The sequence below is a fragment of the Arachis duranensis genome, chromosome 9 (assembly GCF_000817695.3).
Source record: "Arachis duranensis cultivar V14167 chromosome 9, aradu.V14167.gnm2.J7QH, whole genome shotgun sequence".
In the NCBI taxonomy this organism is placed as follows: domain Eukaryota; kingdom Viridiplantae; phylum Streptophyta; class Magnoliopsida; order Fabales; family Fabaceae; genus Arachis; species Arachis duranensis.
The window spans coordinates 113,327,003-113,354,451 of NC_029780.3; the positions used below are offsets into that span (position 1 = coordinate 113,327,003).

General features: G+C 31.5%; 4 protein-coding genes across 5 annotated transcripts in view; 2 read left to right on the forward strand and 2 right to left on the reverse strand.

Annotated features, from left to right (window-relative positions):
- The window catches only part of LOC107467396 (serine/threonine-protein phosphatase 2A 65 kDa regulatory subunit A beta isoform), a 4,853-nt gene extending 1,953 nt beyond the window's left edge, over positions 1-2,900 (forward strand). For both annotated transcript variants that reach the window (XM_016086480.3, XM_016086479.3), the window contains exons 5-13: positions 34-113; positions 345-486; positions 620-700; positions 1,140-1,244; positions 1,471-1,653; positions 1,751-1,843; positions 2,165-2,304; positions 2,396-2,462; positions 2,554-2,900. In XM_016086480.3, coding sequence (XP_015941966.1) covers positions 34-113; positions 345-486; positions 620-700; positions 1,140-1,244; positions 1,471-1,653; positions 1,751-1,843; positions 2,165-2,304; positions 2,396-2,462; positions 2,554-2,673 — 1,011 coding nt within the window. In that variant the 3' untranslated portion in view covers positions 2,674-2,900. The remainder of the gene's footprint in view (positions 1-33; positions 114-344; positions 487-619; positions 701-1,139; positions 1,245-1,470; positions 1,654-1,750; positions 1,844-2,164; positions 2,305-2,395; positions 2,463-2,553) is intronic.
- A 2,258-nt stretch (positions 2,901-5,158) lies between these two features.
- Positions 5,159-6,378, reverse strand: LOC107467578 (probable carboxylesterase 17). Its single transcript, XM_016086708.3, has one exon. The coding sequence runs from the start codon at positions 6,286-6,288 to the stop codon at positions 5,242-5,244; it is 1,047 nt and encodes a 348-aa protein (XP_015942194.1). The 5' UTR covers positions 6,289-6,378; the 3' UTR covers positions 5,159-5,241.
- Positions 6,379-18,733: 12,355 nt separating this feature from the next.
- On the forward strand, positions 18,734-19,594 carry LOC107467277 (uncharacterized). Its single transcript, XM_016086319.3, has 2 exons — positions 18,734-19,123; positions 19,269-19,594. Exons 1-2 carry the CDS (start codon positions 18,760-18,762, stop codon positions 19,325-19,327), a joined length of 423 nt encoding a protein of 140 aa, XP_015941805.2. The 5' UTR covers positions 18,734-18,759; the 3' UTR covers positions 19,328-19,594.
- Positions 19,595-19,730: 136 nt separating this feature from the next.
- Positions 19,731-22,390, reverse strand: LOC107467268 (transcription factor TGA2.3). The gene is made up of 11 exons (XM_016086308.3): positions 22,238-22,390; positions 22,042-22,157; positions 21,878-21,954; positions 21,635-21,802; positions 21,452-21,532; positions 21,291-21,350; positions 21,120-21,197; positions 20,975-21,032; positions 20,449-20,720; positions 20,118-20,363; positions 19,731-20,025 (listed from the first exon to the last, which is right to left on the reverse strand). Exons 1-11 carry the CDS (start codon positions 22,303-22,305, stop codon positions 19,879-19,881), a joined length of 1,371 nt encoding a protein of 456 aa, XP_015941794.1. The 5' UTR covers positions 22,306-22,390; the 3' UTR covers positions 19,731-19,878.
- Positions 22,391-27,449: the final 5,059 nt, after the last annotated feature.

The window sequence follows — 27,449 nt, forward strand, 5'->3', positions numbered from 1 at the left end:
ATCGCCTGATGTTATTTAACTGATCCTGGATAGGATAAGTCCTGGCGCGTACGGTACATGGTTGCAAATCAATTATATGAGCTCTGTGAAGCTGTAGGCCCCGAACCTACAAGGTATTATTTTTCAGCTGAATATTACACCTGCTGCGTATATGTGAATATATTGATTTATGATTATGAGCTATGTTCTTTAGTTGGGACTTGGGCTCATTATGGTGATAGTCGAAGATGTGATTCCTATAATTATATTGATTTCCTCCTATGTTTAACAAGGCTAAAATCTGAAGTCCTATCAAATATATCTACTTTTCTTAAGATCTTATCAAACTATTTCTTTGTGAAAAGGACGGAACTGGTGCCTGCCTATGTGCGGTTGCTTCGAGATAATGAAGCTGAAGTACGCATAGCAGCTGCTGGAAAAGTGACCAAATTTTGCAGGATTTTAAGTCCAGATCTTGCGATTCAGCACATTCTTCCTTGTGTGAAGGTGTGTGTACCTTTGAAATAGAAACCCTTAATACATATATAATGTTACCAAGGCTCTATTTTGTTTTGATTTCGTAGTTCAGTATTCTAAAACTATATTTACAGGTTTAAATACTTTGGAACAACTTTTGCAGGAACTGTCATCAGATTCTTCACAGCATGTACGTTCTGCTTTGGCTTCAGTAATAATGGGAATGGCTCCTGTATTAGGAAAGGTAACGTTCTAGATTGGGAAGTTCATAAACTCCGTGAATTTCATCACTCCTCACCATTATGTACTTGGTTCTCATATATTGCAATAATATGAATTTATTCTCTATTGTTTTTATTGTGCCATCTATATATACTTTTATGGTTGGCGTCTTTTTTTGTTATTCTGGTAACTAACTTCTGCCTATTGCTGGTATGCAACCTTATGTTAAATTTGATGGATTGTGCTAGTTTAATTCTTTAACTGATTTTTGTGGCATTGGATTTTAGCCTTTTTATTTTTAAATTTCTAATAAATTACTGCCTTCTTTTTTTCATCTAATTATAATTTATCCAAAATTTTTATTCTTTTTAATTTTTTCTCATTCTATACCCTTCACCACTTATGATGGTAGTATCTTTTAGTGTAAATCTGATTCTAGTTCTACCTTATCTTCATTGCAGGAGGCAACAATCGAGCAGCTTCTTCCTATTTTCCTTTCCCTTTTGAAGGATGAATTTCCTGATGTGCGCCTAAACATCATCAGCAAGCTTGATCAAGTAAATCAGGTTGTTAACTGGTTACATGTTCTTAAGTCGTTTTAGGTTGCAGAATGCTTTATATTCTTTGAATAACCCTTTTTCTTTTCATCCAATAATGCTATTAATTCTAGCATGTGAAGTTTATGCTTTCATTTTGCCTTATGTCTGCATGCTGCCATATAATTGCAGAAAGTATGAATCAAGCAAATAAAGCAGACTTTTTAAAGTTATGCTGATCAAGCTATTCTTACAGGTTATTGGAATTGATCTGTTATCTCAATCTTTATTACCTGCCATTGTTGAACTTGCTGAGGATAGGCATTGGAGGGTCCGGCTTGCAATAATTGAATATATACCCTTATTGGCAAGTCAATTGGGGGTTGGGTTCTTTGATGACAAGCTTGGTGCTCTTTGCATGCAATGGTTACAGGACAAGGTTTCTGCTATCCTCTTCCCTGCTAGTGTGAGGGTATCTTGGGAACCACACTATTACGGATGACTATTTCTACTTACTCTATGAATGCTTAATGCAGGTTCATTCAATTCGTGAAGCTGCTGCTAACAACTTGAAACGCCTTGCTGAAGAATTTGGTCCTGAATGGGCTATGCAGCACATAGTTCCACAGGTTCAGTTTTTACTTTAATTTATTATATACCATTGCATAGTATGTTTGTATTCGTCCCAATTAGTTTTTTCTTTTGTCTGTGCCTTTACTATATGTTGGAAATCGGTCCCTATACAAGTATACCCATTTGTTTAGCCTGTGTTCTTTTGGCTGTGGTCTCTGTTAACCCATTTGGGGGGTGTCAATATTAACATTATATACCATGGGCTTGTTATAGGTTCCATATGTGTAGGATTCGAAAATGCTTTTTATTTAAATATCTGCTTTATAACAACCACACACGAGTGCAACTTCACAATATCGTATGATGTGTGTGAACAGGTTTTGGATATGATTAGCAATCCACACTACTTGTATCGAATGACCGTTCTTAGAGCAATCTCTCTGCTTGCTCCTGTCATGGGTGCTGAAATCACTTGTTCAAGGTTGTTGCCTGTTGTTATTGCTGCATCAAAAGATAGGTAATTATAATTTGAAGTTTGTTGTATGTCATAGCGTTTGAGTGAATGCAATGCCATAGTTTCTAATGGGGATGCCTTTTCACTCTCACAGAGTGCCCAACATCAAGTTCAATGTGGCAAAGGTATTAGAGTCCATCTTCCCCATCGTTGATCAGTCTGTAAGTGTCGTATTTTCTTTTGCTTTCCATCCTCTGTTCTGTTTCTTTGTTTGTCGTCCACTTTAATTTTGGGAACGTCATTGCCATTTAGGTGGTGGAGAAGACAATCCGTCCATGTTTGGTTGAGCTCAGCGAGGATCCCGATGTTGATGTGCGATTTTTTTCCAACCAAGCTCTTCAGGCAATCGATCATGTCATGATGTCTAGCTAGACAGAAATGTTTCGCCCGGTATTGAAGACGAGGACACCAGTAGATGAGTAAGAGGGTGCTAATATTTCCCATCACCATGATAATACTCACGTAACTGTATTAATAGCTATATCGTTTATTGTGACACGATACCCCTTAAAAATTGATGTGATTTAGTTCCCATAATACGTTAATTTTCAGATATCTGTATGTTTTTACTTTTTATTACATTTTGCATAGGTTCCTTAGTCGTGCGCCTTGTACAATCATGTTACTGCTCGCATGTAAGATTTTTCTTTATTTCATTTTGCATAGGTTCCTTAATTGTTCCTTGTACCTCTAGCCCCCACGTGACGAGTTGCTTATGCATATGATTGCTTTTTAAACCCTTCTCTCGCATTTTGATTTCAATTTGCGTGGGACGAATTTTGAACAAGAGTAGTGTCCTTTTATATTAGCTACATGATCAACAAAATTTATTATTTCTGGCTACTGTTATTCAATAAAAATATTTTTATGCTAAATTTTAATTTCTAGATCTTAGAAATATGAAATAAAGTATTGGTCTAAAATATTATCGAACATTGATAAAAAGTATTGGACTTCTAGTGTTTTTCTTTATATTATTTTATGGGTCGAGGATTTGTTATTCTCTCATTCTCTCGCTAGTTTGAAAGTAACACATTTCAAACACCTAATTCTATAAATAATAATAGATAAGACACTATATTTGTTAGATTAATTAAAAGCAATTAAAAATTGTGCCATTATATTTGTTAGATTAACTAAAATCAATATCAATATATAACGTGCATGTTCATAAAATCTTAAATAAATACAATGAACAACAGGAGATTTGAATCTAAATCCCTCTCTTTTGAACAAATATTTAATGTCACCAAATTAGTAATTCAATTTGTTAATAATACATAAATAATATTGATATGATAAAATGTGAAAGGGTTAAATACTTTAATTTTGAAGTAGTTTTAAACGAGTATCTAATTACGTAATATTACATCAAAAAAAATAGATACTTTTTACATTGATCGCGTATATGATTATCGAATGTTAGTGCATCAAAATTAAACTCTAAAGACTATATTTGAGTGAATATAAATTTGTTTTTGCAAGTCGAACTGGACATATTCAAATTAAGATTTTTAGAATGTGGATAGAAATCAGATCGAGAAGTTTAAACCGGCAAATTAGAAATTAGAATAGAGTTTGAATCCCATACTAACTTATCTGTTGTCACCCTTATTTCAAAGAAGCTCCATCACTTTTTCTAAGAGGAAAGTATCGTTTTTGTCCCTAACGTTTGTGGTAAGTCCTATTTATGTCCCTAACGTTTAAATCGTCCTATTTGTATCCCTAACGTTTATAAAAGTGATTCAATGTTATCCTATTATCAATTATACTAATAAATCAGATTATATTTTTTAATTATTCTCACTTGAATGTATTCATTTTCAATTAGGTCTCACTTGGATGTGTTCGTTTTTAATATTATACCCACTATTTGTGTTTAGATTCAATTATGTCCCTAGAAAAGTGAATTATGTAAATGTTGTAGAAATTAGTTTTAACTTTTGATGAACTATTTTTCGGTGTGGAACATCAATTCTATCGCAGACATTTGTATTCTAACTTCAAGAAGAGATTTTTAAAACTCAAACTAAAGTGTTCATGATGTGTAATTGACGGCACGGCAGGATAACATTGAATCACTTTTACAACCGTTAGGGATACAAATAGGACGATTTAAACGTTAGGAAGACAAATAGAATTTGGGACAAAGATACTTTACTCCTTTCTCTAAACTACACTATAACTCTGTCTATCACCAACTTGCGATCAAACATCTGTAGCTATTCAGTACATTACTTCACACGGTAAGCAAGAGTGAGAAATCTCAAGAGTCAAGTCTCAACTTCCACCAGATCCGACAAATAAATAAATAGCATGTTTTTATCACTCAAAACGGGGGTTGAGGCATGCATTCCCAACCACCACTTCACCCTTTCTCTCCACTCTTCATTCCCTTTAAATAACTCTCCAAACTATTCTGTCATCACTGAGCTAATTAGCCACCTGGATTTCTCTAAGGATAATTCCAATTTAGCATTCAAGCAATATAACGTCTCCTCAACTGTGCAGGGATCCAAGGAGCAGAGGTTGTGAAACAATGGAACACTCATTTGAGCAAGATAACACAAGCAGTTTATGCAGACAATGGGGTGAGGTTTTAAGCAGTTTAAAAACCTCAACCTCGAACTTTCATCGTGCATGTTCTGCAATGGTTGACCCAGTGGTTCTGTTATAAATAGTAGCCTCTCTCTGTTCTGTTTATACATTATAATGTAAAATTTCATAATCTGATAATTATGTATAATTGTACACAACAAATCAGTCATCAAATTATAACTCATTTTGTTGCTGATTTTCTGTGTACACGTAACATAGTTGTATTATATCTAAAATGTTAAGAGTTATAACAGTTGGATTCAATGTAAAATTACACTACTCTAATAGTGTGCTTATATAAAGTAGTATTACAACAAACCATAACCAATGGGTTCATATTAATCAGAGAGACATGATGAAGGACTTGAGACAAGACATCATTTGATGTGTTGTGTATTTTGAGATGTGAGATTTGCTGAGAATCTGAAAGGCATGGCCGACACCTTTGAAGACAGAATATTCCACTGTGATACCCTCTTTGGCCAAAGCATCACAGAACTCCAAGTTCCTATCCTTCAATATATCCATCTCTGATATGCACACCAATGTTGGCACCAATAAATTCTTCAACTTCACTGATCCTTTTGCAATAGGATTGCACCACGGATGATCACGGTCCGCCCCACATGGCAGCGCCAGACGCCAGTAGGCATCGGACGCTGCCAAGTTAAGGGCAGAGCCAGGTGATTCAGCCATGGATTTCTCAGATGCTGTTCTCGCTTCTCCACCGAAGAAAGGTTGTATCAGAACAAGTCCCTTCAAGTTTAAAGGCCTCAAAGCAGATTCAGATTCAGATACCGTTATGGCAACGTTGTAAGCTATGTTAGCACCTGCACTGTCACCTCCTAAGAACACACTTGAAAAGTTGCATTTCTTAGTCCACCATTCACTATCATTGTATTGATATAGAAATTGTTGTTTCACCCACATTAGTGTCTTTATTCCATCATCATATGGTGCTGGAAGAGGATTCTCCGGTGCCAATCGGTAGTTCACTGACATAATCATGCACCCTACTTCAGCAGATAGCTTAGCGAGGAAATCATGGTAGCAACTCCATGCTGCTGATCCAATGCAGAAGCCACCACCATGAAAATACACCAGCAAAGGTATCTTATTGTGATGGTGGAGATTTGGAACATAGAAACGTGCCCATGTGTTTGTAACGTTGTCAATGACCATGTCTCTTGATGTAACTTTTAGTTCCGGACTCAGAGCTGAAGAACTGACACATGGAACAACTTGAGGTCGTTCTATGTATCCATCTTTGTGAACTCTAATAAGCCCTTTGATTTCCTCAACAACAGAACCATGATGATGTTGTTGATATTCTTTGCTTCTTGTTCTGTATTGTGGACTAAGGCTTAGGCTTGATGCAAGAGCAGCCATTCAAAGAAGAAACCAAAAAAAACAAAAACAAAAAGGATTTACTTGGGGCAATTTAATTTTGGGGTTTGTAGCTTTGTGGTTGGTTACATTTATATACAAATAATGAAGTGATTGGATAGAAACATTTATATACATGTAGTTTTGGAATTGATAATGGCATGTTCTAGGAGGGTGCCTGCTCCACTATTACGGTTTTTGGAAGTTATTTTATATAAAGACGTTTAAAATATTTTTTTTAATATTTTTAAATAATAAAAATTTAATATATATAATTCATTAAACTATATAGTTTTAATTAAAAAAAATTAATGTACTTTTAAAATACAAGATAGGTAAACGCATACTATTAAGCTACCAAAATTAGCTCTAAATTAATTAATCACAGTGATATGCTTGTTTACACGCCAGCCGTTCATGTTTGACCTTAATCATGCACAAAATTGACCCATGTTGTTTTCTTTTAATTAATTTGTATGGTATCAAGGTTTTCATTTTTTATTCTGATTCACACCTCTCTCACTCGGCTTCAGGTATGGTCATGGAATTGGAAACTACTCCTATGTTGTCTATTTCTTCCCGTAAACTTTCATGTTGATCACGAGAATTTATATGGAAATTCTGCCGTTTAAACTTTAAATTATTTATTTAAGATGCATACGCGTTTCATTTTATTTCAAATAAAATAATACAAATTATTTGTGTGTTCTAAATATGAGCTTTCGTTATTTATATTTATTTTATCTAGTACAAGAATCAACACATCTCTTTACAATTGATAAATTTAAGTATGAAATTCACAATAAATTGGTAATAATTAGATTGTTTGACAACTAAATATTAAACATATAATATCTGTCAACATCTTAATTATTATTGTTACACGAAAATAACTCCGTATAAATAGCTACTAAATTTAGAATAAAAAATTTAACAGATACACTAATTTTCATGATGATGGTTTGCTGTCACTAAGCACGTATAATGATGTAGGGATAGAGGCAGAATCTAAAAAAAGTTTTGTTAGGTAAATAATAATTTTTGTAAATAAGATGAATAATGAATTTTAAAATTAATTTAATAAAGTAAAAAATACTCTATTTTTAAATTATTTCTTAAATTTTAACATTAGGATAATTATATGTACATTTATAGTGAATTAAACATCTAGTCATTGTTAACTGTATATAAATAAATTAAATCTAAAAAAATAACTATCCAATTAAAAATAATGAACATAATCATTTGCATACCTATTGAATTGAGCATCCGACATATCTATTGTTCACATTATTTATTATTCTCATTGTCTACCTATACTTTCCTATTTAAAAAAATATGAAGGACAACATTGTTGACATTTTGTGTTGGTCAACTATATTGTTGAGTGCAAATTAAATATTAGGCTGCTTCCCAATAAAATCATTTCAGGAACACTGTTTTGGGACATTACACAATTAAATCACTCTAGATATTTCTTAGAAAGTGGAAATTGGATGGAGATTACTTTTTTTATGGCCATGGATATTGGCATGTCACTAATAAGTTCCTTTTCGAAGGGCCTCATGTATTTTATTGGTCACAAAGCATCCAAACATGCATGGAAGTTGGAATCTCTCTCCGGTTTTCAGGATGTCCATTGAACATGCTATACTCTCTAAACACTCCATGTCTTTGGGACTTGAAAAAGTACAACAATTGGAGCTGAATGGGGTCAAAGCCTATCAATGATGTTTGCCTTTCTTTTGAGTCGCACACATTCATTCATTCATGCATCTTCTTCATAATAATGGAGCGCCATCTTAGCTCGTTGATATGTAATTATGTTACCTTTGAAATTTATTTGGCAACCCAAATTGGAAGGACTATAATGACTAATTAGAAAGATTTGCATTCTTAAGCCATACTCTACTACACTTGTTATTTTTTCTATGCTGCATGGTAGTTTGTAACACAGAAAAAAAAAATAAAAAAATGTGCTTTTCAATTGAGATTAGGGATGTCAATGGAGCGGGGCGGGGGCGAGGGATGCCTCCATGTTTCCCGTCCCCGCCCCCAAAATTAATCTCTGTTTTTGCTCTATTTTTTGTCATGGAAGAATAATTGTCTCCATTTTCATTTTCCATATTTTCCACGTTATCTGCGGGCTCATTCTTCATCTCCGTATGTTTAACATTCATATGAAATTTATAATAAAAAATATAAAAAAAAAAATCAAAAAATAAATCACAAAATATTATTACAAACACACAAACATATCTTATCCAAGATTATAAGTCTAGAAATATAACATAACAAATCATAGTCCATAAAATAAAATCTTGAACAATAAAATTAGGGTTTTTCAATGAGTGAAATTACTAAAAAAATCCTATATTAGAAATAAAGTAAAGGTTATTAAGTAAGTTCAAAAATTCGAAAAATTATCGGGATGGGACGGAGATCCCCGCTCGGGTCCCACGTCTGTCTTGGAAAATTTCGCTCCCCATCCCCACAGAAAAAATTATCCACCATTAGAGCCCCATTCAGGGCGGTCCCGCGAAAATCCCGGCCTCCTAAAGATTTTTGACACCCCTAATTGAGATAAAAGAAATTGGTGTCTCCAATATTTTATTTAGTTGTAAAGTATTCCCCAAAAAAATTAAACTTATCGATTTACATTGTTTAACTTTTAAAAAACAATCACAAATTGAACAATCTAATTTACATTTTTAAAAATTTAAAAAGTAAACAATAAAATCAAATTTTTCGATTTTTGTTTTTAAAATTAAAAGTACAATCTATTGAGTTTACAGTAGAATTTCGACTTCTAATAGATATAAAGTAATATGAAATTGAACACTACCCAAAATAATGCACTAACTATAACAAAACTAATATCAGAAAATATGATGTGATTACTCTATATAATATGATGTGAATTAATTTTTTTTCTTTTTTTTTATGATTCAATTACAATGTTATAGAAATATATATAGTATCATCTATGTTATAATTTCAAGGGCAATTTACATAAATAAATTGTTTGCCCCTCAAATTTACGTACTTGCATTGTTTCAAATATAAAAATGCAAATACATTATTTCATATATCTATAGCCAGCAGCGGATTACAGAGGCTATCGCGTTTGTTGATGCTTGGGCATAAACCACTGACAGTAGCGGTTTATGTGTATTGGGACACGTACGTAAATCGTTAATGAAAAATATTTGTTTATGCTAAATTAAGTTACAGAAAGATTGAGAGAAAGAAAAGGAGTATATATTTTTTGCAATCATATGATTTATATGGATAAAAAATAAGTAATTTTTAAAGAAAAAATGTATGCTTTAGTGAATTTTTTACTAAAAATAAATTATCTTATCATTCATGAGTTTTAGAAGGGATGAAAATAAAAAAAATTAGTCTTAGTTTATATATTTTAGTACTCTGTAAGTACTCACTCTTTAATTTGCTATTTGGTCTCATTTTAATAATAAATACAAATAAAAAATTATTACATGCATATTTATATTTTTTATTTTATTCATCAAAATTATGATGCTATCACTATTATTTATCCAATCATTCAACTATAAAATACAAATAGTTTTTATTTTTTTGGCATAAGACGACAAAGTTACACAAATAAAAAAATTCATTTAGCCAGAACCTCAAATGCAAATCAGCAGCAAAGAACACAACCCATATTCCAAATTCTCCGAATCTCCTTTTTATGGTTGATATAAATAAGAGAGAATGAAGTGATTTTTAAGGAGAAAAATATATACTTTTATGAACTTTTGGCTAAAAATAAATTATTTTATTATTTATAAATTTTAAAAGAGATGAGAATAAAAAAATTAGTCTTGGTTTATATAATTTAATACTTTAAGTATTGTGTTTTTTTATTTATAATTTGATCTCACTTTTAATAATAAATACAAATAAAAAATTTATTACATGTATATTTATATTTTTTAAATTATATTGTGAAATGATAAATTAAATTTTTTTATTTATGATATTATTTAAATAGTATATACCATTAATTATTTATTTTATAATTATTTTTTTAGATAAAGATTAGTTTTACTATTTATTTTCATACTCAACGTAAACCGCTACTGCCTCCAGCGGTTTACACACGTATCCCAGCGGTTTATGGCCAAGCATCAACAAACAGAAAACCCGCGATAGCCTTTAACAGTTTCTGTGTTCTCCGTTGCTGCCTATAGCGAATTATGTGTTTCGGTAAACCGCTACCGTCTATAGATATATGAAACAATGTATTTGCGTCTTTGTATTTGAAACAATACAATTGCGTAAATTTGAGGGGCAAACAATTTATTTACGTAAATTACCCTAATTTCAATGAATAAGAATAAAATCCTTCTATGAAACTCCCTACAAGTTATCTCCTATTAAAACTCCTTGCAAACCTTTCTCAGTCCGTAAATTTGATCTTTCTCACAATTCTCCACCTCGATCACAATTTGAAAAACTGACTCAAATTTTGAACGAACAAATTGTAGTAGTCGTATCTGGTTGCATCATCTTAAGTTCTTAACAATGACCGCCTACGTATCCTTTACCAAGATCAAACGAAACGTAATTCCTTTATTCGCTATGTAATACTTAACATGGAATAATGTTGAGCAAATCCAAGCAATGCTAGAATTTATTTTCCGACACTATTTTAGTCAACATGTCTGCTGGATTTTCGTTTGTGTGTACCTTCACAAGAGAAATGTTACCTTTCTCTGTAACATCACGCACAAAGTGATACCTAACATCAATATGCTTAGTACAAGTATGATGAACTTGATTTTTAGCCAAATGAATCACACTTTGACTATCACAACTAAGTTTCACACAATCTTGCTAAAAACCCAAATCATCTAGAAGACCCTTTAACTACAATGCTTTCTTCACCCCTTCTACTACTGTCATGTACTCAGCCTCTGTAGTAGATAGTGTTACTGTAGCTTGTAACATCGATCGCCAACTAACCGAGCACTATATATTTTATATACATAACTAGTTGTAGATCGTCGTCTGTCTAGATCACAAGCATAATCAGAATCAACAAAACCGCTAACTTGACATGATGATTTATCACCAAAGTATAAACCTATGCCAATGATACCCTTCAAATATCTTAATATCCACTTGACTGCTTCGAGTATGTCTTTTCCGAATTTGCCATAAACCTGCTAACAACACTGACTGCTTGTGAAATGTCTGGGCGTGTGCATACCATAGCGTACATTAGGTTGCCTACAGTACTTGCGTAAGGTACATTGTCCATGTAAGTCTTATCTTCTGTTGTTGTAGGAGATTGTTTCCCTGAGAACCTGAAATGTGGAGCCAATGAAGTCACCATCGGCTTAGCTTTTTCATCCCAAACTTTTCGATAACCCGTTCAATGTATCCTTTTTGGCTTAGGAACAATTTTCGACTTGATCTCTCTTATAATCTCCATGCCTAAAATTTTTCTCGCAGCACCCAAATCTTTTGTTTCAAACTCTTTACCAAGTTGAAACTTTAACCTATCTATCTCCACCTTGCCCTTGGAAGTAATGAGCATGTCATCTACATACAATAAAAGATAGATAATCACTTCTAGAAAGCTTATGAATGCATACACAACAATCATAGTTACTTCTAAAGAAACATTGTTTTAAAATAAAGAAATCAAATCGCTTGTACCACTGCCGAAGAGATTGTTTCAATCCATAAAGTGATTTCCTCAAGCGACAAACCTGACCTTCTTTACCGTCAACCTTTTAACCCTCAAGTTGATATATGTAAATTTCTTCCTCTAAATCACCGTGTAAGAACGATATTTTCACATCTATTTGTTCTAGCTCAAGATCGCCATGAGCTACAAGACTTTAAAGTATCCGAATGGAAGTGTGTTTTATCACAGGAAAAAATATCTCATTATAATCAACTCCTTCTTTCTGTGCGAATTCCTTGGCCACTAACCTAGCCTTGAATCTTGTACCATCCGATTTAGTTGGATCTTCTTTTCTTTTATATACCCACTTATAACCAATAGCAGTCTTTTTCACGGACAATGGGATTACCTCTCATGTCTTATTTTTATGAAGAGACTGCATCTCTTTTTCCATAACAACCAACCAGCTCTCACTATCATTGTCCTTGATAGCTTATTTAAAGGTGACTGGCTCATCATCCTCCACCGAGAGTGCATACTCTACCAATTTTAACTGTCCATAATGCCTCAGAGGCTTGTTTGACCCAAGTTTCTATACGAGTTTGTAATTTCTCTTTGGCCTAGTGGATGCCAAAGAATCCTGTTGTTGCTGTTGTAATACATATGTATTTTTTCACTAAATCCTCATGATCAAGTTCATCGTCCTCCTCATCTTCGTGAGTAGTATTAAGATGCTCCATCTGAACATGACTAGAGTCTATTGGTTGGTTTTTAGACTCTATCTCCACCACTTGAGCGTTTATCGTTTTTCCAATATCACCATCATCTGGCGTCATAATTTTAGACAAAGCTACCATGGATCTTTCATTAAAGGTCACATTCCTACTGATTACAAACTTAGAATCACTTACGCTCCAAAGACGATAGTCTTGAACCCCTTTTGGATACCCTAAAAAGATTGTCTTCTTAGCTCTTTCATCAAGTTTATTGTCTTTGACATGATAATAAGCCGTGCATCCAAAGACTCTGAATTTTTCGCAATCTCCATGTTCTCCTGACCACACCTTATAAGGTGTGTCTCTATCTAAAGAAGAATGTGGAGATCGATTCACTATGTAGCACACTGTAGCAACTGACTCAGCCCACCATTCTCTGCCTAACCCAGAATTAGAGCGCATACACCTTGCCTTCTCAAGTAGTGTACGATTTATTCTTTCCGCTATTCCATTCTGTTGTGGTGTGTCTCTAACTGTCCAGTGTCTCACAATCCCTTTCTGAGCACAGAACTCCTTGAAATCTCCATCCGTATACTCTGTGCCATTATCAGATCACAGAGTTTTTTAGCTTCCCACTTGTTCTGTTTTTAACCATTTCTCTGTACCACTTAAAAGTATCAAATATCTCATTCTTATGCTTGAGGAAGTAAACCCAAGCATACCTTGAATAATCAATCATCAACAAACGTAACAAAGTACCTAGAACCACCCTTGGAAGTAACTTTAGCCGGACCCCAAACATCAATATGCACGTAATCTAACAACCTTCTGCTTTTGTGTTTGCTTGTAGAAAATTTCATCCTATGTGCCTTTCTATATACCCAGTGTTCACAAAACTCAATTTGTGGTTTCTTCATATTTTTAAGCAAACTTGTTTCACTAAGTAATGAAAAACCCTTTTCCGACATATGTCCAAGTCGCATGTGGCAAATCCTCGTGCAGTCTGTTTGGTCTTTACTTCCACCGATTCTAACTGCTAGCTCACTTGTAACAGTTAGCCCCCAAAGAGGATAAAGATTACCATGACGAACCCACATCATCATTACCAAAAAATCACGAACAACTTTTAAAATTCCATTTTCAACAACAATTTTGCAACCATTTTTCTCTAACAAACCTATAGAGATCATATTTTTTCACAAGTCAGGAATATATTTCACATCCTTCAAGGTTCTTACAACTCTATCATGCAACTTGATTCTTATAGTACATACCCCTACAGTTTTACAAGCATGATTGTTGTCCATCAAAACTGTGCTGTCATTAGTACTTTGATAGGTAATAAACCACTTTCTATTTGAACACATGACGAGAAGCTCCAAAATCAAGCATCCACTTACCGAATATCTCGTAAGAATCATCTATTACACAATAACAATCTTCTTCATCATTTGAGACGTAACTTGCTTTTTATTTTTCTTTTGAGTTGTCATTGTTCTATTTCTTGAAATTTATCTTTTTATTTAGGTAATTTGCTTTAAAATGTCTAGGCTCACCACATTTAAAGCATGTTCTCTCTACGTGAGGTCTAGATTTTAGCCTAGACTTTCCATACTTACCTTTTTTCTCTTTCATTACTCCTCCCTCTAGCTGCAAATAATCCTTGTGCTTAATCATTATACTCTCTTCCATTTGAAGATGACATTACACTCGTAGCAACCTTACGTAGATCATCAGCTAAAAGTGATGCCCTCGTCTCATTTATGGTCAGAGTGTCACCCACCAGCATCAAAGTCTGCACTAGATTTTCATAGGACTTCGGTAATAAAAGTAATAATATGAGTGTCTGATCCTCATCATCAATCTTCACATCTATATCCTTTAAGTTTGATATAATCCTATCAAACTTATTGATATATTCTCGAATTGAGGTGCCTTTCTCCATCTTACATGTATACAATTTGGATTTTAAGTAGATCCTGTTAGTTAGAGTCTTTGTCATGAAATTACTCTCTAACTTTAACCAGACGCTTGCTGCAGTTACTTCTTCATTCACCAAGAAAGCAACATCCCTCTCAAAGCATAAGATTATCGCAGCTTGCGCTTCAAGATCTAATTCTTCCCGATCCTCATCCTTCATATTCTCTGGATTTTTCTCTTTTTTCTCTTTTTTCTCCAGTGCCTTGTGCAATTTATGTTATATAAGCAAATTTTTCATCTGCATCCTCTAATAAGAAAAATCATTTTTCTCATTAAACTTCTCGATTTCATATTTGCCTACTTTAACAATTTTACTAGTAGAAGCCATTGTATTCAAACTTAAATTTTACCACTCAAATAATGAATAATATAATATTGGTTCTTGATACCAATTGTTAAGTCTGCAGCGGAATTTGAATTTCTAATAGATAAAAAGTAATATGAAATTGAACACTATTCACAATAATATACTAACTATAACAAAGCCAATATGAAAAAATATTATGTAAATTAATTTTTTTTACTTTTATTTTTTTTATAATTCAATTACAATGTTACAGAAATATATATAGTATCATCTATACTATAATTTTAATGAATAAGAATAAAATCTTCCTATAAAAATTCTCTACAAGTTCTCTCCTATTAAAACTTTTTACAAACCTTATTTTACTCCCTAAGTTTGTTCTTAATCTTCTTGTACTCTCACACAATCGGATCTTTCGATTTATAACTTATTTTTCCTCTTCAAATAAATCAGATATTAATTTAAAAAAAAATAGTTTCATATTAAACAAAAACACCATAGCTTCTAACAACTACGTATTACATACATATTTAATTAATACAAAAAAATTAGCCTACTCTACTACGCTATTTATATGAAGTTATGAACACTAATTCACCTAATAAGGTCCCGGTTTCGGCAATTAAAATATCAAATAATTTTGCGCAAGATGAATATATTTAAGTGAGAAATTATATTTGAATAAAAAATGTGTAGACACTATAATCTTTTATTTTTCATTTTCTCTCCCATCCATATGAAAATGTCTAGCAGTTTTTCCCAGAACTACACCCATGCCACCATGCTTTAATATCACCCATCAAATATTAATTCAGTGCTTATATTAAGATTTAACTAATATATGCCTTAAATACATGCTGAAGTTATAAATTATAAAAATTATAAAAAATTTATTTTCAATATTTTATTATATATTTATCACAAATTTTATTAACAATAATATTAATATATGGCCTAAAAATGTCAGTTCATGTTACAATTTATAAAGTATGAGCTAAAGACTAAAGTCTCAACAAATCTTTTCCTATTATTTTTAGTCGGTGAAACATTTTCCTTTTTTTTTTTGAGAGAATATTTTTTATTTTTTTATTTTTTTGTTAAATGAATCAAATAGCTTTCAATTTTAAGCATTATAAATTCACTCACATAGTCACACCGTGTATATCTAAGGTAGCATTTATTTTGAGATATTAAGACGAAAACTAAAAGAGTGAAACTCAGTATCATATTTATTGACCTAGAGATTAATACTAAAATTTCAGTTCTCATTTTTAAAATTTTAGTATTTCAATATTCCCAAAAAATAGAAATACAGAAAATTAAAATTGTTTAGAACAGAAACTGAAATCTAAATAATATTATATGACCAAAATATATTCGTTCTAATTAATTAATTCTAAATTTATTTTTTGTGTAAATCCAATTAGGGCTACTTCTTCACAGCTTCTCACTCGTTCATCATCTTTTTATTAGGACTACTACTGCATCGTTGCCATCGTAGCTCTAGCAAGCAAATCTGAGCTTGAGCAAATCCTGAAAATTAGCATACAAAGTTATCAATCCATTATAATTAGGAATTATGTAATCATCTAGACCAAAAATGCATCCCCAAATCCAGTGGATTTGGACAAACCAAAGAGAAAAGTAGAGATTAAGAGAAAGAGAGGAAAGTAAAAACACAGCTCCAAAGTAAAAAGCAGACATGATAAAGAACAACGGCGACAATGATGAGGTAGATGCAAAGATAGCGAAAGACACCAAACAGATGACTTTGCGGAGTACTTGGTGGCACGATTGAGAAGCTTTGGAGATGTTGTGATGCGTTAGGCTCGACGGGAGAGTCATTTATACCGGCGTAAGCAGCGTTGCCGGCAAAGGGATTGACAGACGGCTTGTGTCCTTGCTGCTCAGTTCTTCAAGTACAGGGGAAAAAGAGAGTGAAGTTTCATGAAATTTGACATAAGTTGAGAAAGGGATTAAGTTTTATGATCTTAGAGAATATTTAAGTAATTTATAATATTTCAATATTTACTTTTATTTCAAACCAAATAAAATACTGAGACATAACTTAATTCTATACACTTTTGTACCAAATACAATACTAAAATTCATCTTAATCTCAGTCTCTTTTTTAAATACTACTTAAGGATTTCATACTTCTATCCACTATTTGACCTAATCAAATTTCGAATCCAAATACACTTATTACAAGATATACATGATGACCATTAAACCAAGACCTTGCATGCCCATTTTCTTACTTTGTTCTGTTCTCTCTTTTTTTTTGGTCAATTTTCTATTCTCTCTTGTGTTGGATGCTGTTATCCAAAGCCCAAGAAGAATGATAGCTGATGGGCAACAAAGGGAAATGCCCAAAGAATCTCTAACCGATAGCCTGGCCCAAAACAGGCGATAACTAGCTCCAACAAAAAAGATGTTCCGTCCAAATACAAGGGGGCTCGTTCACCAAAAAAAGAAAATTGGAGATAATGAAAGAATCTTCAGCCGACATTTGTCTCTGGCATGTAGAATTTCAAACATGCAAAGCAAAGATGTGTTGCGATCTGGACCCCACGTTTTGGATCATCATAGAAATAATTATTGAAAAAAATATTATTCCGATAATTTCCTTCCAAGTTTAGTTGTAAAGATACAAAGAAAATAGATGAAGCTAATAAATTAGTAATTAAACTTGTATATGACAATAGTCACCAAAAAAACTTGTATATGACAATAATAGTTGTGTCAATTCTTCTACATCATAACACATGCATACAAACCAAAACCTAATTTTGCTAGATAATGTTTTCACTTTTCACAGAGATTAAGAAACTATCTATGAAAGGTATACATATAGAAAGATCATAATTTGCAATATTAATGAAAGCACACATGACACATCCTTATCATCCTAAAGAAGCTTTTTCTTTTATTTTATAATTAATTAACTTTAGATTAAACGTCCTTGATAAAAAAAAAAAAATTGGAATTAATAAAACATTGAGCTGTCCATATCAATAATGAATAATGAAGCTAAATTAAATTGTAATGTTTATTAAGTGATGGACTGATGATACCAGTGACTTGAAGCAATGGACAATCATGTTAGGAATCTGAGACATTTATTATTATGTTTTTAAGATTATATAATAGTAATTTCTATGGGCTAATGATGAAATATTGGATATTTGGCATAAGTCACGGATATGAATATAAGATGTAATCCTGTTCCTTTATTATGTTACCAAAATGAAATTAATTATTACTACCATAAAAGAGCATCCCAAATGAAGTAGATGTTGATTAATCAATCCACACATTAGGATATACAAGTTTGACCCTTTATTGTCAGTTATAATTATAAGATTATAAGTGATCCAACACCAACAAGATACTCATAATTGACGTGTTGTTATTGCTTAAAACACAAAACAAGTATCATTAATTAATACAACGCATAAAATTGATATTTTAATGGTAACCCCAAAACACAGGTTATGGTTGATGTTGATGTTGATGTGGATGAATCAGAACCATTAAATGTCACCAAGAAAGTAACCGCCAAATACCTTGCGAACCAATTCATTTGGATTATAGATTCAGTGACTATATCATCATCAAATATATAAAGTACGTGACATTTGCTAACGTACGAAAATGGACATATTCTTCCAATTTGGACACTATTTTAGATTAGATTAACACTTCATGGACCCAATACACTGACAACTAAATTATTTTTTATTTTTATTTCTAATTACTCCTCCATATATATACATAAACTTCAGCATCCACTTTCTTTTCAAGTTATGGAGATGGAGATGAATTCAAATGCTAGTGTTGTTTTTGAGGCAGAGAATGATGATGATAGTTTCTATGCTGAGATTAGGAGGCAGATTTTGCTGTTAACAAGTGAAGAAAATGAGGATGTCATAGAGAAAAACCATGGTGGTGGTGATTCAAATAGGTCGGTTTATGGTGTTGGTCCAGCTGCAGCATCACTTCCTTTAAACAGTGGCTTTGGCAGTATATGTTGCTGGGAATCAGATGCCGCCGGACGGTTGCCGGCACCGGCACCGGCACCGCCGGTTTGGCTAGTGAACTTGTGGAAGCATGGAAAAGGGACTGGTGTGTTCATTCCACAAGTGCCATGCAGCAAAAACAAAAGATCAGGTACCTTTTTCTTTTCTTTTCTTTTCTATTCTATTTTACTGGTTTAGACTTTAGAAAGATAGATGATAAAAGTTATTTTTTTAAGGAAAGTTTTAATACTTTAATCTAATCTTTAATGGTATTGGTACTTTTTGAATCTTGGCAGGAAGAATGAACAACGGCAGAAGAAGAATCTATAGACCTGTGGTGAATAATAAGGATTGAAGAATCTCATGTCTTTTGAAAGTGAAGATTGTAGCTTACTTATGATACAGCTCACATGATTTAATTAGAGTAAGGAATATTAGAAAAGAGAAGGTGAAAAAAAGGGAAGAAAAGTATGTGAAAAGTTTCTTTCATTCATCTTGTAAATATTATTGTTCAACTTGATGGTGTATCTATGTTCAGATCATACCATTATTGGAACAGATTTGTGGAGAATATATATTTGTAAAATGTGTTAATATCATCTTAGTACTGATATAACTAGATTCAGAGCAAACTTTTTTCAAGTTTTCTTGGTTTTTATTTGTTTGGGTAAGCTTGAACGTGTGAACTATATACAGAGCATTTCAAAAATTCAAGAAAGCTTGTAAGATCAATGCAATTAAAATTTGAGATTGTTCACATTGTGGCCAAACTATAAACCATTTACTTTTTGCTTTGAGGGTGGAAACAACTCATCACCAACTACCTATTACTACAGAACTACCAAATCAGCTTAGGAAACCAGCATTATAAAGGTGGTTGCAAACTATACATATCTATGTCAGTTCCTACTCTTTAGGACAGGCTAGCCATAATGAACTAAGTGCTCGAAGCCTAGAGATGTAATCGTTTATGACCAAGAGCGCGCGAGCGGCTTGGTGTGTCGCCAAAATTCGTTGCAGCTGTTGCAGTGCTTGTTGCCTCAAAAGGTCAGCCTAACAAAAAGATCATGTTAGAACTTAGAACACATTGCATGGTAACATTCTTTGAATGGAGGAATAAGAATTAGCAAGTTTGATTCATCTACCTGGTGAAGAAAATTCTCAAGTGTGGCAAGTTTGCCCATTGCAATTGCCATTAGGCCCATGTACTGAGCAACATTTCCAGAACTGGTAGGACCTAAGGAGGTGGAGGAAAGTGTCTCCGAAAGAGATTGATGCAATGCTTCCATGCCTTGGGATAAAGCATCCTCTGCCTGCTGAGAAGACTGCTGCAAATTATAAATTCCCATCAATTGCTCATCTGTTAAGGGCTCGAGGTGGTTTCTAACTATCTGAATAGTGAAACAAACAAATGTCATAGATAGCTTTCGGCACAAGGTAAAGCACAAGTGAGCAATAATATGGATGATCAATCACCTTAAGAAGCTCTGATGGACGGAATCCACCTAGCCACATGAAGCATCTTTCTGCAGGTGTCTTCCATGTTCCGGAAAGTATGTGAAATACATCTGCCTTGGCCCCTATGGTTTTTAACCGAAATAGTTCATCATGATGTGCCAAGACACCATCAACAAGAAGATTCAGTTCATTATCACCCATTTGAGAATTTACAGCTGATCTTAGGTCACTAATCAGCCGTTGATGCTCATCGACCCAACGCGCATAGTCCATATCAAATGCTAAGGCACCTAAAATATGAACATTTCAAACCAAGAGATTAATTTTCCAAGCTCATTGAACTCAGCAACAAGTATTCTATCTAGCTCTTCATAACTAAACCATCAGCCTAATTATCATTCAGTGATTATTTAGTTTTATGCAAGGGAACCTAGAATAGAAAAGTTTCACACAAACCTAACAATTTTTTATTTTGTTCCACAAGACATCAAGAAGATCAGTCACAACTCAGATAAACATTCTCTGGCTTATTTATAAACATTACCATTTCCAACAACTGCGCGAGCATGATCCCCCACAGTTCCAGTTGCAGCAAATACACCCTAAAGGAAACAGCATCCCATGGACATAATGGTAAGCAGAAATAACAACAAAACCATATTGTACAATCTCTACAATCAAATTAAGACCTGCTGACGTGCGCGTTGAAGTTCTTGCTCTAATTGTGCAAGCCTAACTCTACTATTCTCCAATTGCTGCACATATGCCTATTGAAAAACCAACACATATCAATCATTCAATGGTTGGGGGCTTAATTGAGCAATCTAACATATCAGGTTGGGAGCAATTAACTAATTTACCTTCTTCCTCAATCGACTCTTCCTAGCAGCCTCGCGATTCTGAGCCAGTCTACGAAGAGTCTAGAACAATGTTTACACAAAAATGTAAGAATCAGTACTACCAATGAAACAGAAATTGAAATAGTAAGCAGAAGAAGTAGCACACAAACAATGAAACAAACCTTCTGATCCTCATGTTTAAGCTTAGTTTGATCACTGGAGTCCACAACTACAAGTTCCCCATTCCCAGCCCTATTATTGCACTACACAGAGTTGAGAAGAGAAATAGAAACACTCATGTAAGATTCAAAAGAATAAACAAAACATGCACATGTTTGTGTAAACAGAGGAATTTTGAGAGATACATGGGTTTTATCATCGGTGTCAATATCAGTGGAAGCATCATCGGTCTGTTGACTATTGTCAGCCATGGCTGATTCAGACCGAGTCTCAAAATGCCCCTTCTGCTGGAACATATGCTGCTGCTGCTGCTGTTGCCCTGTCTCAACGTAACAACCTGAAGAAGCAAGGTTCTATAGAAACACAACATTTCAGATAAGGTTCTTCGAAATCCAACTACAAGAGAGAGAGAGAGAGTGTGTTCATACGGTGTTGAATGTCCCATACTGCAAGTTACTTGAGGCAACAGCAACATTGTTGAACTTGGCAGTGAAGGGAGGAGAAGCTGAAAATAATAGTAAAATAATGCAGAGGATAAGGTATGCTTGATAAATAAGAGAGTGAGAGATAAGAAAGTGAGAAAGAGAGTAACTTGAGGTTAAATCAAAGGCATGGTGATAGTGCTGTTGTTGAAATACAAGAGCAACGGCAAGATCAGAATCAGTTAAACGCGTTGTTGGATTTGGAGTTGTGGTAGTATCATCTCCCCTGTTTCAAAAACACTGAAAAGAATGAGTAGTTGTTGCTTGGTTGGTTGCTTCATAGAATGAAGAAGAAGAAACAAGTACCGAAGGTGGAAGAGGGAGTGAGAATAGAGTGATGGTGGTGATTCAGTTGTTGACTTGAATCTTTGCATCTCTGTTTAGTTTACTACGAAAGCAAGCATGAAGATGAAGATGAGAGAGTGAAGTTCGTTTCTTGTGTCATCAAAATTGAAAAGGTTTCATGTATCTTTACTAATAGGGTAGTGTATGACTACACCTCATATGTATTTAAAGCCTACTAAATCTTTCTAAAACCAAATTTGAGTTTATAGTATTAAAAATTTAAATTTTATTTTATTCATGCAACAATCTATTTTACTTAAAAAAAATTGACTATAAAATCCACTGAAACAAAGAAAATCATCCTTTTAGTTAATTCAGTTTCTTTTTTGTTCCGCTGCCCAATGGGCCATCAGATTTGAAATGATAATTTATTAAAAGAATGTACATTGACTACATTCTAAACTAGTGCCTGACATGCAAATGGGGCTTCACAAAAATTTAGATTTATTGGTTTCTATGAAGCTGAGGGTTCAAGACATGGATTTAACTTATGTATTAGAATTAAAAAAAAATCTATATAACTGTATGTACATTCGATTGAGTGTATAAATTTGTGATATAATGTTTAAAATTAAATTTTTTTTATTTATCTAAAAAAATAATTATATTATATATATATATTAAAATTAATCATTAACATAAATATATATTAAANAATTTTGAAAATCACGATGTTATAAAATTTGTATACAATTATATCAACATTTTTATTTTAAAAAAATACTATAAAAAAGATAAATATTTGTATTTAAATAACTCAATAATTTTTTATATCAAGTATTTTATATATAAAAACAATTTTATTCTCGCATTTCTGACTAGGGAATTGAGTTTCCCAACAAGCTCACACACTTCAATAACCAGCTCAATCTTTTCCTTTCTAGTTTCTACTTTCTACTACTACTCACTATGTTAATGAATTAAATTATGGAAAAGTCTAAAGGCAACAATTTTTATATTTTTTGATTAGTATTTAATTATTAAAATAAAAGTGAATAATTTTTTATTATTAAATATAATTTTATATTATTAAAAATATTATTAATAGTCAATTAATAATTACAAAACACCAAAATTACTAATTTTCTAATATTTCTCTTAAATTATTATACATACTGTGTTGTTCTTATTTTTATTTTAATTTATGATAATTATTAGAGTGTAGAATTTAAATTCATAATAAGTTTTAAACCTTATAAAAATTATATTAAAAGAATATTTAATATGCAATATAAAATTACATCATGTTATGCAAGTTACTAAAAGTTTTGTTGTATTGGGTGGTAGATTGTAGTTGGGGCCACACAACTCAAGGCATAAAATACGGAGTACTATAGAGTATATGATTGATACTCTTTCTCTCTCTCTAGGCTTTGTATATATAACTGTGAGCTCTGAGGTTTTCAGTGTTTCTGGCTCTACAACCTGCAAAAGTCTGTGAAATACATGGATATACATATACGTTAACTTCAATATTATATGCCACCATAATCATATATTCTCTAACAAAATTTAAAAGCTTATTCATAAAATCGGTGATGATGACAAAAATAGCTGGCTATAAACTTTTTATTTATCATATATGGATTCAGTTGGATGTTGATGCGATTGAAAGTTTAGCTTAATTTAATTAAGATCGATCAAATTACACATTAATTAACATTTTGAACATGATACTTAAAATTATCTAGCTATATAGTGTTGAAGAAAGAGGGTAGCTAAGCTAGGTAGAGTTCATTAAAGCAAAAAAGCTTTGCTTGAAAGGAACCTCATAAGCAGAGAAGAAGAGTAGTGCGTTGTTTTGGGGAGGTCTTTTAATTAGGAGCAGAATGTGTCAGAAGAGTGTATTCACTTCGCATTTCTATTTCTATTTTACGCTATTGTCACCTATAAGCCTGCAAACTGGACCAGACACAGTGTCAGACACACACACAAAAATAAATAATAATTATATAAATAAAGCTTAGTATTATGAGATACGGATTTTCTCTTTTCTGCTGATTCTTTGTGTACTTAATTTGAATCATTTTTGGCATTATTTCACCTGTTGGTTTACTTCTTAGTTCTTATCATTACTTTTTTTTTTAGACTTTTTGGATGAGTTTATAAAAAGAATAATTATTTTTTAATTTTTAAAAAATAAAAATAATTTTATATTTAGATATTTTATATAAAAATATTTTTTTAATAAAAAACAAGCTCTTATTCATAAAATAATTCATACATAATTTAGTTGAGTAAATAGTCAAATTAATTTTTAAAAGATTAATTATTCTTTAAATTAGTCTTCGAAATTTTTTTAATTAAATTTGTCTTTAAAAATGTTTAAATTGGTGATATCAGATCAAATTAATTTTAAATTAAAAAATTCTAATTTTAATTAGATTTTAATTTAATCTCATTTTATAAATTTATCATAAATTACGACTTCTAAATATATATTGTGATATCACTGTATCATATTAAAAATTTTAAATTAAAGAGAAATTAATTTAAAATTTTTAAGAGATGAACTTAATTAAAAAAAATTAGAAAATTAATTTAAAAAATGAGTAATCTATAAATTTGACTGTTACTCTCATTTATTTATTTAAGATTTTATATAAATACAAAACATTTTATATGCAAAATTTAAGTGTACAATGTCATTTTTTATTGTTCCTAATTCCTTGTATACACGTTTATCTTTTTAACTTTGAAAGCAAACTGAAAACTAACATTTTCAAGAGAAGTGAAAAGTAGCCTACTAACATTTTTAAGCAAATAAAAGATTGGTTTTAAAACTAAAATCTAAATAGCCGTCATTGGAATTTTTTTATTTTTATTCTTTTGGTATGCGTAGAAATTGGATTATGCATAATGAGTAGGGTTGTATACAGATAGGATCAAATTGAATATAGTGTAAAATTCTATTTTATTTGCACTGCACTCATCGGATCAGATCGAATACGATATTCATAATTTTTCAAACTGGATCCGATCCGATTCAATCTGCAATTGGATATCGAGTATATTCCCATAATTCAAAAAAATGTTTTCAAATTTCATTTGGCTATTTTTACAAAAAAAAAATTATTTTTCACATGTTTAAACATATTTAATTTTAAAATACTATCAATAAAAATTCTCTTGAATAACAAAAAAAATAATAACACAAGATTTAAGTTTAATTATTCTAAGTCGAAGTACGACATAAAAAATAAAAAATAAGATATCATAAAATTCATAAAACAACACACTAAAATCCATATCACATTAAGGTTTATTTTCTTAAACTATGCTATTTATATGTGATGTGTAAATATGCGAATTTGCGAATCGGATCCACGGATATCACTACCAAATTCGCAATCCAATCGGATCCATCTGATTCAATGACTATGCAAATCAGATAATATTTGCAAAATTCGGATCGAATGCGGATAATTACCACGAATATACGGATAATTTATATTCATTGTTTCTAAATCTAAATAAAAAATTTAAATATTTTTATGTATAAGATATACACCATCACCGTAATTCAATATGTATTATTTTTATTATATTAATAACTTTTATACTAAATTTTTTATATTTAAAATAATAGAAAAAAAACAAAGAGATCGTTGACTTTTTAGTCGGCATAATTTAAGTTTTCGAAAATTTGAAAATACATTTAAATCACTTAAATTATTGATCTTTTCAAAATTTAGACACATTAATTTTTACGGTTCATTTGAATTTGTCAAACCCAAAGAAAAAATCAAACATAACTCTTATTATACTGACCTAACCGATACAAATGTCCACGTGAAAGAATTTTTAAAATGGTACAAATTAGATCCAAACATCGATGTGTCCAAATTTTTAAGAAATTAAGAATTTAAATATATTTTCAAATTCTCAATAATTTAAATGTCATAAACCAAAAAATCAGAGATAAATTTATTCTTTTCTCTTAAATTAATTTCATATAATACCCGATTTATTTGGTTTAGAAAAAATATGCATATCCTGAATACTGAATAACCAATTTGTATTGTTAATAATATTTTGGTCAGAATACCGAAATGTGTAATGTGTATTTAAATTTATAATTTATCTACATATTACACATTTCATTAAATATTATATTTAATTAATTTAAATATAATAAATTTCTTTTTTTACTTATATTTAATAAACATTATCATCTATTAACTAATGAAATTAATTTTTATGTTTTTATGATGTCTTATAAATAATCCTATATTACTATCCTGCATTATGATTTTTAAAATTAATCATATTTGTATTACTGTTTGGAAAAATAATTTTTATAATGATCAGATTTATATATATTTACTAGTAGTAAATTACATCTAGTAATAATTAGTTTAAATTCAATTAATTCAATTTATGTAAATATATAAAATACTACTAATTCAAATTTGTTTAATTCAATTTAGTACTAAAAGACTTAAATCGAATTTAATAAATTCGATTTATATAGATATATAAATAAAAATATACATATATTGTCTTTTGTTTTGAGACTTTTGCGTAATATTAATATGTATTTAATTTATGCACGTATTTTAACCTAAAAAGAGGGAGGTGAAAACTCTTGTATTGGCAATTTAGAGAAAAAAATTGATCGCATTGATTTGAAGCTGAAAATAAATCGGATTCATCGGTTTTTAAATTTGATAAAATCGGACTATTGATTTTTAATTTTAAAAAGTAAAAAAATAAAATAAAATACGAAATCAGACCGAACGTTTCTTCTTTCAAAAAATTAAAAATTGTAGTAAACAAAAATTAGACCGATTTTTTTATTGGTAAACAATTCCCAAATTATAGAAAAAAAAAAGCAATATGCATGAAATTCACGATTTTTTTTCTTACATATTGGTATAATCTTGGTGTAATACTTAATCATTGGATTTTATGGTGTTTTTCGAAATTATGGGAATAGTACAATACGCCCCCCTTGTATTGACAATACGCCCCCTTGTATTGTACTGTTCCCACAATTTCGAAAAACACCATAAAATCCAATGATTAAGTATTACACCCAAATTTTTTCAATATATAAAAAAATTAACCGAAATTCACCCCGTATTAAAACTTGTTATCCTCAATATTCCGTGTTATATTTGGATTATTATAGATTGATTTTGATATATATTGGGAGTTGGGAGTGATTGAA

Excerpts from the sequence above, each read along its gene's own strand:
- LOC107467578 (XM_016086708.3), bottom strand. The coding sequence starts at position 6,288 with ATGGCTGCTCTTGCATCAAGCCTAAGCCTTAGTCCACAATACAGAACA.
- LOC107467277 (XM_016086319.3), top strand. The coding sequence starts at position 18,760 with ATGGAGATGGAGATGAATTCAAATGCTAGTGTTGTTTTTGAGGCAGAG. Across the intron at positions 19,124-19,268 it reads CAGCAAAAACAAAAGATCAG|GAAGAATGAACAACGGCAGA; the intron begins GTACCTTTTTCT and ends GAATCTTGGCAG.
- LOC107467268 (XM_016086308.3), bottom strand. The coding sequence starts at position 22,305 with ATGCAAAGATTCAAGTCAACAACTGAATCACCACCATCACTCTATTCT. Across the intron at positions 21,351-21,451 it reads TTAAACATGAGGATCAGAAG|ACTCTTCGTAGACTGGCTCA; the intron begins GTTTGTTTCATT and ends ACATTGTTCTAG. Across the intron at positions 20,364-20,448 it reads GTCCATCAGAGCTTCTTAAG|ATAGTTAGAAACCACCTCGA; the intron begins GTGATTGATCAT and ends TTCACTATTCAG.